Raw genomic sequence first — 19,272 nt, 5'->3', positions numbered from 1 at the left:
TCATCCCAAATTGATTTCTGCATTTCACATGAATCAACTCATTCACTTTCCAATGTTTTATCCCAAGCTTTATCAGGATAATAGGGAAGCCATCCTCCATACGCTTGACATAAGGAGAACCATGGCCTTTTATTTGGACAGGACAAGAATTTTAGAAAATCTCCGAGACTCTTCCTCGCCGTTGCGGACAGGTTTAGAGGTACAGCGATTTCAGCTCAAAGACTCTCTAAATGGGTCTTGAACTGTATCAAACTCTATCAGATTTGCAACTTAGCACCCCTATCTACAATCTGCACACATTCTGTGAGATCGGTTTCCTCATCCGTTGCATTCTCCAAGGGTATCCCTGTATCAGAAATCTGCAGAGCAGCTATCTGGGCATCTGCACATACCTTTGCAGAACACTATGCCATCCTGGGGGACTCTGCTGCAGACACCAGATTCGGTGCCACGGTACACACATCCATAACAGACTCGACTCAGAAGCCCCAACCTCCAGTGGGGGGATACTTCTTGGGAGTCACATACAGTGGAGCACACATAGCGACACTACTCGAAGAAGAAGTTACTCACCTTGTGCAGTAATGATGTTTATCCCTATGGGTGATCCATGACGTACCCTCTTCTTCGGAGTTCTCATCATAAACTCTGTGGCAGAGAAGAAACTGAGGAGGGTTTACCTGCACACCGTTGGTTAGCCTCATAGCAGATGATGAGGGGTGAGGGAGGCAACGCATGCGTGGACTGAGTGGACGCTGCTACCAATATTCTATGGTCAGCAGCACAGGGACGCAGATACATCTACAGTGGAGCACCCATAGGGAAATTACTCAAGAACCATCGTTACTGTACAAGGTGAGTAACTTCTTCCTTCTCTGAAATTTTGTGTGTTTGAGGGCTTTTCTGAGCCTTCTTATAACCAGCCCTCCCAGGGTATAGTGTCAAGATGGAAATCCTTACCTGGTTTGCTGAAAAACCTGGTGGGAAACAAATAGACTCTGATCTTTCTGCTCAGAGTTGGCAAAAGTGACCTGCAAGTTTGTGCATGATGGTGTGTATCCAAGACCAATGATCTAGATTCCTTGAGGCTGTATCAGTCTCCAGAAGCTCTTGCATATTTGTTGTGTTGCTAGCTGTTACTGCTGTGGCATCATGTCAGGCTATGTTGACACTACAGCTTATATCAGTGTAACTTATGTTGTGAACGACAATATAAGTTACACCAACACAAGCGCCGGTGTGGACTCATTTCGTTATGGAAATTATCATTATCTCATTATTGAAATGCTAGATCAAGACATCCGGGCCATGAGAAAGAGACCTAATCTTGTATTTCTGAGCAGTTGAATGAGGTATAGTCCAAGAAATGATGTAGTGTAGTTGTGTTCAATTTTTAGTTAAAGTTCTTTCCTTTCAGCTAGGAAAACCATCAAAACCACTAGAGCTGCCAGATGTAAGTTATCTGAAGAGTATTGATAAAGCCCTTCCAGAGGAGATGAAATAAAGAGAGCTGCTGTCATGCAGACACTGGGAAAAAGCTCTCTTTGAAACATCTATTGTCTGGAGCGGAGAGAAAAGAGATCATAACTGACTAATAACTACAGATGTTGCTGAGGCTGAAAAGTCACTGAACCATGCAGAGTTCCCTATTCCTCATGCAGGAGGATGCTGATTGAATTGTGGCAGTATACTGCTATCATATTTTCACCTTTTAATCTGGCATGCTTTGCTCAGAAGTTCACTAAAAGCAGTGTTTCCACTTAGAAGTTCTTCAGATGTTCTGAAAATGGAGTGTCTGAAAAGTTCCCAGAAAATACACAAAGCTTGTGGCTTTGAAATCTAATCTGTCTGCACTTGATTTTAATTATGTATGGCTAGTCCAGTAGGTTTTCCAGATTTTTAACTTTTCTCTTATGTTACTATAAATTTAATCCAGCAGTTATACTGCATATAACAAAAGCATTTGCCAAATATACTTTTATGTAATGTAAACGATTTACTGATTTAAAAGGGAGTGTGGTAGCATTTCCATTAAACTCTGAAGTATTTCTCACAGGAGTGCTGTGTATCTGTGAAGCAAATCAATATGCATTTCTCTTTTAGGGTATTTTTTTTTTAAATAATTCAGGCACTTTCTATTATTTGTAATCAGTTTTGTCTAAGTATTTAATATCTCAGAAGCTCCAAGAAAGTGCCTTTGTCACATCAAAAATGCCACTTCCTTGCCTATATGTGCTCAGTTTTATAAATAATTATTTATGGTGCTGGAGGGGGTGAATTCGACAGAAGTAAACTTCCATTCAAACTTCCCGTGGAAAGTCTCAGAACACGTTAGTAACTCTTTCAAAAATGATCATCCTAATTTTCTTACTCATTTGGCAATGCAATATTTTAAATTTTTTTAAAAACACAACTTTAACTATGGGTTGTTTTTGTGTAAATTTCAGTCGTACAAGATCATAAATTTTGCTCCAAGTCTACTACAAATCATAGTTTCGGATCAAGTTGAATTTCCAGTACGTCAAGCAGGTGAGCTAACTCCTTGTTTAATTTTCTTCCTATTGTAAAAAGTCAATAAGATAGTAAAACAAAGTGGTGAGCTATTGTCATGTCATTAAAATTGACTCTATTTTGGCCTTTGAATTAATATAGGTCAGTGAAGGAGCCAGAATGACTTGGTGATTCACTTTCCGATGTAGGGTGAAATCTGGTTATGGTACACCAAATCTTCTCCTTTACTTTCTTGTGTTTGTAGTGGTCTCTCTTAGATAGTTTGATTGCTCTGCCTTTCTGGGCAAAATTTGGATATACAGGAGGGCATGAGGAGGTCAGATTTTTTCTTATGAGGAGAGATGGAGCCCACATGAAGAGGTTATGTGGAGATCGGGGATCTTATCTGAATGGGTCTGTCACTGTTTTGAATCCTTAGCTTAGAGAAATAGAAGTCCTTATTAACATGGCCAGAGTCAATGCTAGATACTTACAGACCCTTCCCCCAAAAACTGATCTTAAGAAAGTTTCCTTAGATAAGTTATGGGTATATAGCTAGCTAAATGCATCTTGAAGAGATTCCTTATATGCATGTGATACCAGGTGTGTGGTATAGTTAATATTAAGCACGTGTGTAACTCTTTGCAGGATCAGGACCTAAATTGTTTGTTTATAAAACATGTTGATTAATCCTGTACAATAAGTGGCTAAATGTGAACCTTTAATTAGAACAGCGAGTATTCTACTTTTCCAAGAAGAGTTTGATGGGCGTTTTTCACTCACAGTTCTTTCTAGCATATGAAATAGAATTTTCCATAGAAGGTGGGGGAGGGGGTTGAATTTTTGAGGGAGGGAGTTAAAAAGACCAGTTAATCCCCTGAATGCATTGGGGCATGCTGATGTATGCTGTTCATCTTATTTGGCCTGTATATTATGGTAGATAATCCAACTGTGAATGGCATTGTTAGGACCATGTTGGCATAAAGGGAGGCACTTCATTCAGCTGTCACTTAATTCATATGGTCATTTTAATAAAGTAGACTCTTATTTTAATTTGTCAGAACAAAACAAATGTATGTGTGGAGCATATTTCAGTATTTTTTGGAGGGAAGGAGGTGGGGAATGAAAAGACAGTAAATTTATACCAAATTGCTAAATCAACAGAATGCTACAGTTGCTGTGAGAGCAAGAATTTATTCAAAATCACAATCCATGTAGAACGCACATGTCCTGGTGTGACCTCAGTGTGTTAAGCTATTGTATTGGTCGTTCTGGTCCGGTTTTTGTCTGAATACTCTGGTCTGTCTGAAAAACAAGTTTTTTAATTTCTGACATCTGCTTGACCCTTTTAACATGCTTTGCACGCAAACTACAGAATTTGGTTAATACTCTTCAATCTGTCAAAATTGAGAAAAATATTCCACTCAAATGTGCCTGATTCATGCTTTAAAATCCCAATCGGGAATTAACTAAAAGGAAAATAGTGAAATGATTAGTATTCTAAAGGTTTATGAAGAACTTTCTGCTAATATTATGTCTGAAAGAATAGTTACAGGCGTTCTTTAGGAGTAAGTGATATTTTCAGCTAAGGATTACCAGATACCACTTTTTAATGACCTTTCATTAAAGGCGATAGGGACCATCTCTGTGGAATTACAGAGAATTTTAATGATGAGATAAGCCTTGGGGACGTTACAGTGGACCTTTTTGCTGGAATAAAAGGTATGCGCCATGCCAGTTCGATACCAGGCAGTTCCCCCAAGTAGAACGTACTGGCCATGCATACAGTTATGCTTTGTTTTAAGTCAGCCCTGCAAAACTCTACTTACTGAGGGTGAGTAGGTTATTTTAAAATTGAGTGAAATATTGTAATTTCCATTCATTATAACTATGACAAATGACAGATGAGTAGCTTTTGTGCCTAGGCTGGTAAATTGTTGTGACAGTTTTGCAAAGCTGGTTGTAATAAAGAATACTGCCCAGTAAAGGCTGGCTGAAATAATCCCATATTCTGTATAGGACCACACATTTGACCCTGATGTTTCTAGTGATGAAAAGCTTGGGTTCGTTGACTAAGATCTCCCACAACAACTTTTGCTAAATTATCTATTTGATCTTGTATTTAGCCGTGACACTCTTCTTCAGATCTGGGAAAGATACTGAGGCCTTGGCTACACTTGCAAATTTGCAGCGCTGCAGCAGGGTGTGAAAACACACCCTCTCCAGCGCTGCAAATTGCGGCGCTGCAAAGCGCCAGTGTGGTCAAAGTCCCAGCACTGGGAGTGCGGCTCCCAGCGCTGTACGTTATTCCCCACAGGGAGGTGGAGTACGGATAGCACTGGGAGAGCTCTCTCCCAGCGCTGGCGCTTTGACTACACTTAGCGCTTCAAAGCGCTGCAGCGGCAGCGCTGCCACAGCAGCGCTTTGAAGTGCAAGTGTAGCCATAGCCTAAGAGCTCTGTGTTGCTTGAAAGCTTCTCTCTGTCACCAGCATATATTGGTCCAATAAAAGATACTGTTTTACCCATCTTGTCTCTCTAATATTTGCCAAAGGACAGATATTCAGGAGTTCTTAGCCTTCTGCCCTGTTTTGTTGTTCAGCATCACTTTGTGCCACTTCCAGTTGTAATCCACATTGAATGGTAGAGACTTTGTTACAGAACTGAATTTAAGTAATCCTTTCCATACTGCTATATTAAGATTTTTTTCTGTAACTTAGCTGCCATTTACCTGAAGAACATGGTGACACAGTACTGGCCAGATCGGGAACCGCCACCAGGAGAAGCAGTATTTCCATTCAACATTCATGAAAATGATCGCCAGCAGATTCGGGATAACATTGTGGAAGGAATTATTCGGTCTCCTGATTTAGTGAGGTACGTTATACTGTGTATATGTTGACAAAGGGCTTGACTTTCAGAGGTGCTCAGCTTCCGCAACTCCTTTAATTTGTCTCATTAGATTGGACTGTTTTTAACTTGAGAGTGTCTTCTGCTCACAATAAGAGATTTACTACAAAGCGTAGAAAGTTCAAAGTAACTCCTGGAACTTGGCCTAGTCACTTTCTGTTTATTTTACTAAGTCAGAGGAGATCGGTGCATGGGGCTGTCATGGTAGTTATTTCAGCCTGCCACTGACCCTCAATTCCAGATAAATACCATTCACATCATAGCCTGAAAATATATTTTTTTGGTGCAAAGTCCGTTACTCAGCTGCTTTCATTACTTTTATACATGTTGGAAGAACTTATTTCCATTAATGTTTTCAGTACCAATGTTTTACAGACCTTAGGAAAGCTAAGATATGCTTCTCTACTTTTGAGGACAGTGGTCTAATTCATAGGTTTATTACTAGTTATGACTGTTCATTGGCCTAAGTAAAATTAGTTTGATAGTATGCATCAGGTTTCTAGCGGATGGGTATCCCCATTTAAAAAAACAAGAAGAAACCATTTTCCTTCACAAATGTCAACAGATGGGTTCCTTGTTGGTAAATTATCAGAAAGGTACTTGTGGGGGAATTCTGCACCAAAAAATAAAAAATTCTGCACACAATATTTTAAAATTCTGCATATTTTATTTGTCAAAATAACACAATATAATCACACCAGTTTCATTTATTTTGGTACTTTATTTCAAAATACCTGTCAGCAAGTATGTCTGTAACAATACAGACAACAATAAAGACTTCAGAAATGTTTTTTGACAAGTAGATTCCTTACTAGCCATATTAATATAGAAGTTTGAGTAATAATTCATTTATACTACAATATAGAAACTTGTTTCCTGCACCCCTCAGAAGCAGTGCAAAGGCTTGGGAGAGTCAGGGGTAACGAGGAGCTGAGGGAGAGGGAAGTAATTGCAGGGAACCTGGGCGTGAACCTGGAGGGTTGTTGAGTGTGGGTGGGAATTGGGTTGGGTTTTTTTTTTTTTTTGGAAGGAGGGATTATTAGGGAGTTGGGGAGCAGCCTCCCCAGTGCAGACCTGGCTGACCCCTAGCCTCTCCCATTCATTCAGGCACATCTGTCCCCATCTTTCCCTGCACCCTCACGCCCCATCCCCATGTGTCCTTGCACTCCACTCCCATTCAGCCATTGGCTCTTTACTGTCACCCCACTAGCTCCTGTGCCCCTGCCTCACTCTTCCCCCCCCACTAGCCCTTCTGAACCCCATTCTGTGACCCTCCCAGCAGCCGTGTGTGCCCCGCTCTATCCGTCCCCCCATACACCATCCCCCCCCTCATTTGGCCCCACAAGCATGTCACTGTAAGGAAAAGCAGCCTTTTCTCCTTTCCTCTCCTTGGCTGGCTGCTCCAGCTGGTGAGCCAGCTGCCCTCTCTTCTGATGCCACAGCAGAGGAAAAAAAATCTGCAGGGGACATGAATTCTGCATGTGTGCAGTGGCACAGAATTCACCCAGGAGTAAGAAAGGCAAGGGATTGAATGGCCACAGTGACTGAATAGTATCGCAGACACTTCAATTCTCATGTCTGAATTGTGAGACTCTCACATTTGAACCCTTTCTTTCACTCACGTTTATATCTGAAATCTCACTGAACGGAGCTCAGGACTGGGAGCAGGAGGCCATGTATTGAGTAACAAAGCCACTCAAATATGGCCCGGTCGTCCCTCCATCATGTGAGCAGGGAAGGGTCTCCATTATTACAACACCCAGCTCTGGTTATTTCCTCCATGTTGATGGAGTGTGCCCTGCCTCCATCCGCTGCTGATGGAGCCTGGCCAGAACCTTATTGGCTCTCAGCTCCCAAACAGTCAGCCAGTGGGGAGGCAGTAACTGGAATTGTGTGGGATGGGTTAGTCAGAGCCTGTGTTGATGGGGCAAGCAGAGCGTAGCATAGTGGAGTGGTATGAAGCAACAACTTCACTAAAAGACTGAACCCATCAGAAACACAACTGAATCTTTAAAAAGAACTTTTTCTGGAGCTGTGACACTTCTAATGACACTACTAATACAACTAATGTTGTATTAGTATTCAGAAAATCACATGCATTACAGCTTTTCCAACTTGGGATCTCTGGTGCTGGTGACTAGAGTTTCTATTAAAAGCAGTGGTCTCTCCAGGCCAAGGTTGTAGCACAGTGTAGGTACCCTTGCCCTGCTGTTACCTGTACTGTTACTGTTTAATGGGTAAATAGAGTCCTACAGTCTCCCCTGGCATTGTTCCAGAACCGCAGTCAGCACTAAGTTTGGTTATGTCTACCCTACACAGCTTTTAGTGACACAGCTATGCCGCTACAGCCATGCTGCTAAAAGGCTCGCAGTGTAGCCGCTGTTTGTCGTCAGGAGAGACCGACGACAAAAATCTTCCATCCCCAACGAGTGGCAGTAGCTTTGTTGGCAGGAGAGCACTCCTCCTGACAAAGTGCTGTTCATACCAGCACTTTTCCTCGACAAAACTTTTGTCTTTCAGGTGGGGGAAGGGGGGCTTAATGCCTCTGAACGACAAAAGTTTTGTCGTTCACTTGCCAGTGTAGACAAAGCCTTAATCTGAAAAGCACAAAAAAGAAGTTTGACAGGCTTTTGACATATTTTAATTGGTGAAATGTCCAAAATATTTTGATGTTGACCAAAACAATCACATCTGAAAACCAGTTGTTTAAAAGTCTTTAGGAAACAATCACCGGGGGTAATGCTTTTAACTTGCATAAAGTAGAGGTGTTCTGTCAGTGCCAAGTAGTACTGTGGTGATTTGCTAGAAGGGTAAAAAGAAGCAAGGTCAAACAAACTTTATTATAAGTAGAGCAATGCTGTGGAGGGTATCACCTTTTGCTTGCCAGAGCAATGGTAGGAGGGTGTAGATACAGAAAGATGGAGTTGTGAAGCACAAACTGCAAAGGGATGAGAGGGAGGGGGAAATTGAGGCAAAGCTAAAATAATTAAAAGATTGAGAGCCCCTTGCTGAATAATGACATCCCTCCATGGAGTGCCTGTATGGAGAATTGCAAAGAAGATTCTCTACAATAGAATATTAGGTAAAGAGAAAATATTTTTGCAGAATTGTTTCCTCCCTTGGCAGAGTCAAGAACATTGATTTCTAGATGATCCACGGGAAATCATAATTTGGTGAGGAAACTTCAGGCTGGATCACACACAAGACAGTTTCATTTTATAAAAATTTGCAAGCTTACGTTTTTGTTGTTGTTCCTTTTAATTTAAAAACGCCTACAGATTAATTTTCAAGGGGTAGTGCTAGTGGCTTTCATAAAGAAATTGTATGTAACACTTGGTAGTTGTGGAGAGTGAAAAGGACGGGGAAAAAAGCAGCTAAAAAAGCCTGAAGTTGGATGAAGAGGGAGTTCCCTTAACATTAACTTCAAGTCTTCTTTGTTCTTCCTTTCTCATCTCCTGGCCCTCTCCTCTCAAACTCTTCCAGTGTTCTCAAAGTATGTATAATCCAGTACATTGTATCCATTAAATAATGAGAGTTCAGGCTCAGGCCTTTAATATAAACTGTTCTCTGTTAACATATTTATCTTCTTATAACATATTGCTTTTTCTTCCTTTTTTAGGGCCCAGTTGACAATGTGCCTCCGTGCTATCATTAAGCATGACTTTCCTGGCCATTGGACAGCAGTTGTAGACAAGATAGGCTATTACTTGCAGTCTCAGAACAGTGGGAGCTGGCTTGGTAGTCTGCTGTGTTTGTATCAGCTGGTGAAAACTTATGAGTAAGTGGATTTCCATCAGTGGAATAGAAATCAGTGTTGTTATCTCAGCTGATTTCTTTACTTGGAAAGAAAGAGCGGAAAGAGTATTGACAATTCTGTAGGGAATTCAGATGAAGGATGAGAATTTCTGATGCCCATATGCTTGCTTTCTTCTGTGTAAATGAGAACTATTCATCACGTCTATATTGACAGCAATTTGAGAGCAGAAAATATCTTAAAACTCTGACTGCTGCTGTATGTCTATGCTGCAGAGAAAAACCCATGGTGCAGAGTCTCAGAGCCTAGGTCAGTTGGCTCAGGTTGCAGGGCTAAAAATAGCAGTGTAGATCAGTGTTTCTCAAAGCTGGTCCTCCACTTGTTCAGGGAAAGCCCCTGGTGGTCCGTGCTGGTTTGTTTACCTGCCACGACTGCAGGTTCGGCCATTCGCGGCTCCCACTGGCCACGGTTCGCCATTCCAGGCCAATGGGGGCTGCGGGAAGTGGCGTGGTGATGTGCTGGCTGCCCTTCCTGCAGCCCCCATTGGCCTGGAGCGGCAAACCATGGCCAGTGGGAGCTACAATCAGCCAAACTTGCGGATGCGGCAGGTAAACAAAGTGGGCCAGACCTCCAGGAGCTTTCCCTGAACAAGCGGCGGCCCGACTTTGAGAAGCACTGGTGTAGATGTTCCTGCTCGGGCTGGAAACCAGGCTCTGCAACCCAGTGGGGAAGCAAGGGGGTCTCAGAGCCCAGGCTCAAGCCTGACTGAAAATGTCTACACTGCTATTTTTAGCCCTCTGAGCCTGAGTCAGTTTTCCCAGGCTCTGAGACTTGGCACTGTGGGTTTTTCTTTGCAGTGTAGACATACGCTTGGTGATTTTCCCCCCACCCCTCCATCTAACTTTTTTTTTCCCTTGAGTTTCTACCTTGCTTATTTTACTGGCGTAGAACTATTTGTGAATAACTAACCTAAATGTATGTAACAACTTTGCTGTAAGACTCCCGGAATGTTTTATGCACCACACACAAGAATCATGATCTTTATGTTCTGGTAGTGCCCAAAATGTGCTATGCACTGTCCACACACAAGAAAACATAATCTCTACCCCAAAGTGTGTCCAGTTTAATCAGACAAGCAACATAGGAAGAGGGATTCTCTCAAATACATACATTTTACAGTGTAACTAAATATCAACTCTCTTTATTGTTGTGTCACTGAAAGTGCAGCCTACTTGGATCAGAAATTATAGCCAGATAGCTAATCTACACAAAACAGTGTGGTGCTGGGGAGAAGGAAACTTTAAGTCACTACCATAATCTGTATACTAACATGAAATGCCATGGGACCTTTTGGGTCAGCCAGAACTTGCCTGACATGCTGGATTGCAAAGTACAATAAATATATCTTTGAACCTGTTTCATGAGGCAGAACCTGAAAAACACACACACTGCTTTTTTTTTTTTAAATGGGATAACTCTGGTTTTTAGGACTTGCCTTCCTTTTGACTGAGCTTATGGAAGTGGGGAGAGGAAGAGGAAGTATGAAAAGAGAATCTAGGAGTGATATTGATACACACAATATCTAGTGCCTAACAATCCATCAGTGTGTGGGTCTATGCCAAGATAAAGTCTTGAAATATTTTATCCCCGCTTCTTATGTAGGGATGTCTGTGGTCAACCCATGCTCTTTCATGTAGAGGAGCCTCTTGCAGTGAAGTCCTCACCTTTGTCCAAGCTGGCCTATCCTTTCTTGTTTCTAAAAGAGCTGTTTTGTGTAAAATGGGAGAATTTGGGGAAGGGGGGGGGGGAGGGCAAAGTAGCTTTGGATTGTAATGTTGCTCAACTAATCTGTCAGCCGCAAGGCTTAATAGTCAGTAATAGCCTTGCTCAGTATGGAATCCATGTGGACTTAGAAAGTATTGAAATGTAAAGTTAAGTCTAAAACTGAAGCTACACTCTGTTTTCCTTGGCATCCAACTTTTGTAACTGTATTCAGGGACCAGGATGTGTAAACCACACAGGTAGCAGTTTGCACAGATGCACCATGACACTTAGAATTTCTCAAGAGTTGCTGCCTCTTTACAGTGCTTTCTGGCACTGCCAAGAACTGAGAGAATGATTAATTCTTGGCCACTGCCAAAACATGGAAGTCCACACTGAAGGCTAAAGTACTTTTTTCTTTGTGAAGGAATAGAGCCATCTGATGGCCCTTAGTTATTGTAATTCCTTTGTACACATTTGGAGAAACAGCTATAATTTACTGGATAACAGATGTGACAAAGTTCTTCCTCTACCTTGGTGGGTCCTGCACTTATTGGCGGATTTGCTCGCCTCACAGATTCACCATGTGGGTCGGGAAACAGCCCAGAGACCTTCCCGTCTGGTAGAAGCCACAGTCCAGGTCAATTCCTCCTGTGTCTGATCAGGAGTTGGGAGGTTTGGGGGGAACCCGGGCCCGCCCTCTACTCCGGGTTCCAGCCCAGGACCCTGTGGATTGCAGCTGTCTATAGTGCCTCCTGGTACAGCTGCATGACAGCTACAACTCCCTGGGCTACTTCCCCACGGCCTCCTCCCAACACCTTCTTTATCCTCACCACAGGACCTTTCTCCTGGTGCCTGATAATGCTTGTACTCAGTCTTCCAGCAATATGTCTTCTTACTCTCAGCTCCTTGGACCTCTTGCTCCCAGTTCCTCGCATGCACGCCACAAACTGAAGTGAGGTCCTTTTTAAACTTAGGTGCCCTGATTAGCTAGCCTGTCCTAATTGATTCTAGCAGTTTCTTAATTGGTCCAAGTGTCTTAATTATCCTGCCTGTCTTAATTGGTTCTAGCAGGTTCCTGATTACTCTAGTGCAGCCCTGTCATAGGTCTCACCCCCACTTAGAGCTGTTGGGTTCCAAGATGGGGACCTGCATGGACTCCCCTAAACTAAAATCCTAGTTTAGATCTGGTAAAAGCTGCCACCACCCAATAATGTACGTGTATTGGGACACAGTCCTTCCGCAAAATCCTTGGGGATCCCAAGAGCCCCAAATCCATGGAGTTCTTACACCTAGGAGAAGTAAACCATTCTCCCCTGCTTCCTCCCCCCTCCCTTCTCCTAGGAGAGATACTAGGATTCAACTACAGAGGGATGCCTTCCTCCTCCCTCCTCCCCTTTCCCTGAGAATTCACCCAAGGAAAGATCAACCAAGTCCTTAACAGAAAAGATTTATTAAAGAATAAAAAGAAAGTAAACTGTCTCTGTAATACCAAGATGGAACAATACACAGGGTCTAAACTTATCAATCTCTGGAGAGAATCCCCCCCTCCTTTCTTTCTCAGTAAAAGCAATAACAGTACAGAATTAAAGAAATTCTATAGCAAAACACACAATTGCAAATACAGAAATAACAATATAAAAATACTAGTTCCCTTTCTAATACTCACTAGCTTGAATAGAAGAAATTATTACAGAACTCTGAGAGGATTTGATTAAGACGTCTGGACTCCTTTAATTCCAACGAGCGAGTCACTCAAAAAAAAAAAACCTTCCCTCCACAGGGATTTTAAATTATCTTGTCCCTGATTGGTCCTCTAGTCAGGTGTTCACAGGTAGAAAAAAAACCTTAACCCTGAACTAACTGTTTATGACAAGCCCTTCTCTGGTCATTCAGGGAACAGAAAACTACTCATCCAGTGACCAGTATATTTGCCCTTTACCAGACTCCTGTACCCCACTGGTCTGGGTCTGTCACACAGGATACATCTTATTTTCTAGCTGTGCTTCCAAAGAAAATGCTGAATTGTGAATATGGAATCTGCTTTGTTGTATTGTTGTTCAATACTATATATAACCTGGGCCTGATTTTTCAGAGGTGCCAAACACACTCTACTTCCTCTGACATCAGCTGGAGCCACAAGCATGTGGCATCACTGAAAATTAGTCCCATTCATTATAAATTTTTTTGACCAGTTATTTATATTTATAAAAACACAAACATATAAATGTTAAAAAGAACCCAAAAGCCTAGCCAATCAAAAGAGCTTTCACTACCTGTAAAGGCTATTCACTTATTTACTGAGCACCAGCAGTGAGCTTGGTACTCCAAGAACATATAAAAAGTCCTAGTCCCTGGTCCAAGAAGCTTACAGTCTAGTCACAAGGAAAATAGGATTTATTATTTGTGTTACTGTAACACCTAGGAGCCCTAGTCATAACCCAGAACTCCAGTGTGCTAGTTGTTGTACAAATACAGAACACAAAGGTGGTTCCTGCCCCAAGGAGCTTACAGTCTGGGGGCTTGGCTACACTTACAAATTTGCAGCGCTGCAGCAGGGTGTGAAAACACACCCTCTCCAGTGCTGCAAATTGCGGCGCTGCAAAGCGCCAGTGTGGTCAAAGCCCCAGCGCTGGGAGCGCGGCTCCCAGCGCTGTACGTTATTCCCCACACGGAGGTGGAGTACGGACAGCGCTGGGAGAGCTTTCTCCCAGCGCTGGCGCTTTGACTACACTTAGCGCTTTGAAGTGTAAGTGTAGCCAAAGCCTAAGTAAGATTAGTCCTGCCTATAGTGGCATTAATGTTGACTTAACCTTTATTTTGACATTGTTCCATCTGCTGGTAGAAGGGTTAGCATGCATTGTGTGGGCTGTCAGATGGAGGCTGGAGGAGGGGAGAAATGTATAAACACTGCACTCATGAATGTCAGGGTTTTTTTTTTTTTTTTTTAAAGGTAAAATAATTGGATTGTGGGGAAGGAGTAGGCATTAGAACTGGGAACACTCAGACCCTTGACATCTATGTTTGTTCTCTTTTGCAGATACAAGAAAGCAGAGGAGCGAGATCCTCTCATAGCAGCAATGCAAATATTCTTGCCTCGGATTCAGCAGCAGATGATCCAACTTCTTCCTGATAACTCCCATTACTCTGTACTGCTTCAGAAACAGATCTTAAAAATCTTCTATGCACTTGTGCAGGTAGGTTTCTGTGCACCGAGAGCGATGTGGAATTGTAGATTGCTGGGGACAACAGCTCACTTGCACACACAAAGCCAGTTTGATAAGATACTGCTGATTCTGTACATGTATATAATTAACCAGCTAGCAATTCAGAACAACAAAATGTGTTGCATTTACCTAAAAATGCTATCCACCATGCTCAGAGGGTTCCACAAGCCTTAGCACATACAATCTTTGCAATGTGCCTTAAAAGTTAATAGATTCAAGCCATTGTGGAGTAAGAAGAAGGAACAAGTCACAGGGCTGGTCTAGACAAACAGTTAGTGCACAGCAAACTGGGGTGTAAATCTACCTTGCACTAGCCGGCCACATACTCACTGGCTATGTGGACCCTGCTGCCATGTTCTAAGTTCTTCTTCAAGATGTGTTGCACGTGTCCATTCCACTGTTGGTGTCTGTGTTTCCCAGAGTATGGCCATTGGAAACTTTTCCCTCAGCAGTACCTGCCCGGGTGGCTTGAGCGGCCTCTGCTGTTGCATGACATCATGCAGTTATAAAGGGCAGAGCCACCCTCTTCCCCCCTCAGTTCTTCTTACTGCCCATGACAGTCATTGGAACTGCTTTCTATTGCTTTGGCAATACTCGTCATCCTTTGTGTAGATAGTTTTATGTTTAGTTGTAAATAGTTTTGCAATTTTTAATAGCTTAAAAAAAATTCTGTTGCTGTTTCCTGTTTGGAGTGCTGTGGCCGGTGCTGGAGTATGCCCCTGTCACCAGGCTTCAAGGCCTGTGCTTCCTGCACAAAATCTTTGCGTGTGAGTGATCCGCACGACTCATGTCTGAAGTGCCTGGGCAAGACTCACTTAAAAAGACCAGTGCCAAATTTTTTGGGACTTTAAGCCTAGGACAAAGGAGGACAGGGAAGGTAGGCTGAAGTTCCTGCTAGTGGAAGAGGCACTGAGATCACCCTGGGAGCTATCCCAGTCTGAGTTGATATCGAGTGCTGCAGCTTCAATCAGAAGTGTGCCTTTGCGACTATCCAAATCCCAGCACTGGTCTCCTTCTCTGGTGCTTGGGAAGAGGTATAAACCTTCCAGAGGGGCATCAAATCAAGGAAGATCTCTACCCTCCAAGCCAGCTAAGGAGGAAGGAAAGAAGTCGAGTAGAGTGCATTCAAGTTCAAAGTACTCCTCCTCCAAGTATGTGGCAATAATGGCACTGTCGACTCCAGTGCCAGTACAGGCTCCGAGTCTGGAACCACAAATGGTACTGTTGACTTCAGTGGCATTGCATCAGTCGGAGATGATCTTGGTGCTGGCTATGCCATAGGGGTTTGCTGCAGCAAAACATCTAAGTCTGTCAGTACTGGTGTTTCCAGTGATACAGGAAATAGTTCTCCCAGTGCCATAAGATCACCCAGAACTGACTCTTGTGGTGCAGCATTCAGTACCGCACCACTCTTCAGTTTACAAATCAGCCTACCTGTCGGTACTGTTGGTGGGGAAGCTGACAATGATGGCTTTTCTTCAGCATTTGGGGTCTCTGCACCATTCTCCTGTACCAACAGGCAGCCTTCCATGGTTGGTGGAAAGAGAGTCCTGTTCTTCAGAATCTGACGCAGAATTATATGTCTCTCAGCCTTGGGCCAAGACTTGCCATTCCACCCTTGACCCTACCACCACCCAGGATACCTTTGGGATCCTGCCTCAGGGCTTGCTTCGGTAATGTGGCCAGGAGGCCCTTGGGGCCCAGTTCCTTATCAGCTGTCTTTTTGGAACCCTTGGGGGTCTTCTCCAGCCTTCCGGTCATCCCCACACCCTTTCTACTTAGTATTTTGATCCAGGTGAGGCGAATCATTGCACTGAGTTGAACCTGCTCCTGTGTCCAGTACTGGGCCTGATACTGAGCAGCCGGCAGAAGAGGTTCAGCAGAATCCTGAGTTGACTTCATCCTCATCCTCTCCAAATGAGGTAGCTTCCTCTGGGACAACATCATCCCCTCCTGAAGACTATAAGGCGTATCAGGAGTTACTATAGATGGTGTCTTTGGACCTGGACATTCAGGTCAAGATTTCAGGGAGCCCCTCATTGCCTAATTTTGTCTATAATAAGTTCATCTTGAGTGGTTTTGCCAATCAGTGAGGCTATTTTGGAGCCTAAAAAATCCCTGCAGCAGACCCTCATCATCGTTGCCTCCCACATGAAAGCATGCGGAGCGCAAATATTGTGTGTCCTCCCAGGGGTTTGACTGCCTGTAATCCCATCCTCCTCTAGGGTTGCTAGTACTTGCAGCCACTAATGAGAGGAAATGCCAGGGTCCTCAAGCTGCCACCCCTGAATTCAAAGATGTAAAAAAGCTGGATTTATGTGGTAGAAAATGATATTTGACCGGGGTGGGGGGAGAGGGGAGGGGTTGCAACTTAGAATGGCCAACCAGCAGGCTCTGGTGGGATGTTTTAATTGTAGCTTGTGCAGTTCTGTGGCTAAACTTAAGGACCTGCTGCCTGAGAATGCTAGGCAGAAGTTCTTCTCATTGTGTTTGAGGGCAGGTGAGTGGCGAGGACTTTGCTTCAGGCCAGGTTAGGTTCTGCAGACTTGGCTGCTAGGTCCATAGCATCTGCAGTCTATGAGAAGGTGCTCTTGGCTATGGTCTTCCGGTTTACCCCATGAAGTCCAGCAAACTATCCTTGATTTTCCCTTCAAAGGTCCTTTGTTGTTCTTGGAGCAAACAGATAGCAAGCTCCATGGACTCAAGGGCAACTTTGAAATCTTTGGTTTTGTATACACCTGCCCCAGCAAGAAAGCTCTATCAGCCTCAACAGTTGTGCTGGTGTATGGCTCTGGTTCCTCGTAAGGACCTGTCGAGGAAGAAGAGCAGGGTTTTTAGGCTTAGTCCTGCCCCTCCTTCAGCTTCTGCATCAGCCCCTGGCCCTTCTAGATACCCAGGGAGTGCTAAGTAAACATTTTGGTGGCTCAGTTGAGAACATCATGCCAGTCACCACAATTCCAGATCCTGTTTTGCAAATTTTCTCCTACTTCCTCAGTGCTTGGTCTTGAATTACTTCAGACCAATTATCAGAGGGGTAGCCATGTTAGTCTGGATCTATAAAAAGCAACAAAGAGTCCTATGGCACCTTATAGACTAACAGACATATTGGAGCATGAGCTTTCGTGGGTGAATATCCACTTCGTCTGACAAAGTGGGTATGCACCCACGAAAGCTCATGCTCCAATACGTCTGTTAGTCTATAAGGTGCCACAGGACTCTTTGTTGCTTTTTTCATACCAATTGGTCTTGAGCACTGTGGAAGTGGGATATACCTTCCAATTTGTTTCTACCCCTCCCTCCCTTTTCAGGGACCTCTCTCACAAGGATCTCATCCTGCAGGAAGTTCAAGCTCTCCTTTGGATGGGTGCCATAAAGTTTCAGAGGGACGGTGATTATTCTGCTATTTCCTAATCCCAAAAGCAAAGTGTGCGTGTGTTTGTCTCAGACCGATCTTGGACTTGTGTCTTCTTAACAAGTTTAAAAAAAAAATAGTCTTGCATGGTCACCCTAGCTTAAGTTATCCCCTCCCTGGATGCCGCCCTCAACTTGAAAGATGCCTACTTCCATGTGGTGATCAATCAACATTACAGGAAATATCTCAGATTTCTGGTAAATAAGAATCATTGCCAGTTCACTATACAATTGTTTGGTCTATCAGCAGCTCCCTGACCTGAACAACTCAGTGTAAACTCTCAGAAAGCTTTTCTCTCTCTCACCAACAGAATATGGTCAAATAAAAGATATTGCCTCACCCACCTTAGCAGCTCCCAGTGTTTTTACAGAGGTGTTAGCGGGTATGGCAGCATTCCTCAGAAGATCAGGAGTGTAAGGTTATCCCTGCCTGAATGATTGGCTGGTGAGAGGCCAATCCAGGATTCAGATGTTGTTCAGTGTATCTCTAATCCAGTCAACTTTCAGTGCAGTGGGTCTGTTAGTCAACGCAGAGAAATCTCTCTTCTTCCTGGTCCAGAGGATATAGTTGATAAAGGACAGTGCTGGACTCATCTTAAGCCAGAGCTTTCCTTCCAGACTGTATGTTTCAGACAACTTGGACCATTGTTATGGATCTCAAGTCTCACCCAGACATAACAGTACAAAACTTTTTGAGGCTCCTGGGGCATATGGCATTGTGCACATATGTGTTCCAATATGGCAGACTGGGCCTAAGAATTCTCTGTTGTTGGCTGGCGTCAGTTTACTCACTGAACTATTTTCCTTTAAATTCAGTAGCGAGGGTGCCCTCTCAGGATCTTGCCTCCCTAGATTGGTGGACAAGTCTGGACAATGTATGGTGGGTTGTCCTCTTTGCCCACCCTCATCTGACCCTCATATTAGTGATAGATGCATCTGCACTCGGCTGCAGGACCCATCTTGGTGCTCTTCAGACTCAGGGACTATGGTCTTCAGGAGACCTGTCTTTACATATAAGTGTCAGGGAACTGAAAGCTATCAGGCTAGCATGTTAGGTGTTCGTTCCGCAGGTCAAGGGGAAGGGCTTATTAGTTCTCACAGACAACACAGCATCAATGTTTTACCTCAATAGGCAGGGAGAATCCTGTTCTTTCCTGCTCTGCCAAGAGGCAGATTGACTTTGGGACTTCTGCATTGCCAACTTGGTTGATCTTAAATCATCTTACCTTCTGAGGTGCAGAACGATCTTTCAGAGCATCTCAGCATATCATTTACTAGTCACCATGAGTGGATCTTCACCTGGATTTGCCCAGACATAACTTCAAGTGGTGGGAATCTCCCCAAGTGGACCAGTTCGCCATGAGAGTTGAGAGAAAATGTCAGCAATTCTGTTCCCTGCAAAGTCACAGCCAGGGTTTCCTGACAGACATGTTCTTGCTTCCTTGGTCAAGCAGGCTACTCTATGCTTCCTGCCCATACTGGTTATTCACACAGTACTGCTGAAGATAAGACGGGACCAGGCCAGAGTCATGCTCATAGCCCCAGCATAGGCCTGCCACCACTGGTTCTCTGCTCTCCTGGATCTGTCAGTGAAGCCTCTGATTTCCCTTGGACTTGGAACTAATTTCCCAAGACCATGGTTGACTGCTCCACCTGAACCTACAAGCTCTTCATTTAACCCCATGGATGCTCCATGGTTAGATGATAGAGAAGAGTCTTGT

At 43.6% G+C, this 19,272-nt stretch overlaps 1 protein-coding gene across 2 annotated transcripts in view; it reads left to right on the top strand.

Annotated features, from left to right (window-relative positions):
• IPO8 (importin 8) overlaps window positions 1–19,272 on the top strand; it is a 77,147-nt gene that overhangs the window by 6,303 nt on the left and 51,572 nt on the right. For both annotated transcript variants that reach the window (XM_039497785.1, XM_039497777.1), the window contains exons 2-5: window positions 2,448–2,529; window positions 5,209–5,365; window positions 9,018–9,176; window positions 13,954–14,110. In XM_039497785.1, coding sequence (XP_039353719.1) covers window positions 2,448–2,529; window positions 5,209–5,365; window positions 9,018–9,176; window positions 13,954–14,110 — 555 coding nt within the window. The remainder of the gene's footprint in view (window positions 1–2,447; window positions 2,530–5,208; window positions 5,366–9,017; window positions 9,177–13,953; window positions 14,111–19,272) is intronic.

The sequence above is a fragment of the Mauremys reevesii genome, linkage group 1, assembly GCF_016161935.1.
Source record: "Mauremys reevesii isolate NIE-2019 linkage group 1, ASM1616193v1, whole genome shotgun sequence".
NCBI lineage: Eukaryota > Metazoa > Chordata > Testudines > Geoemydidae > Mauremys > Mauremys reevesii.
The sequence above is the reverse complement of the archived record's forward strand: the minus strand, read 5'-3'. Positions and strand labels throughout refer to the sequence as shown.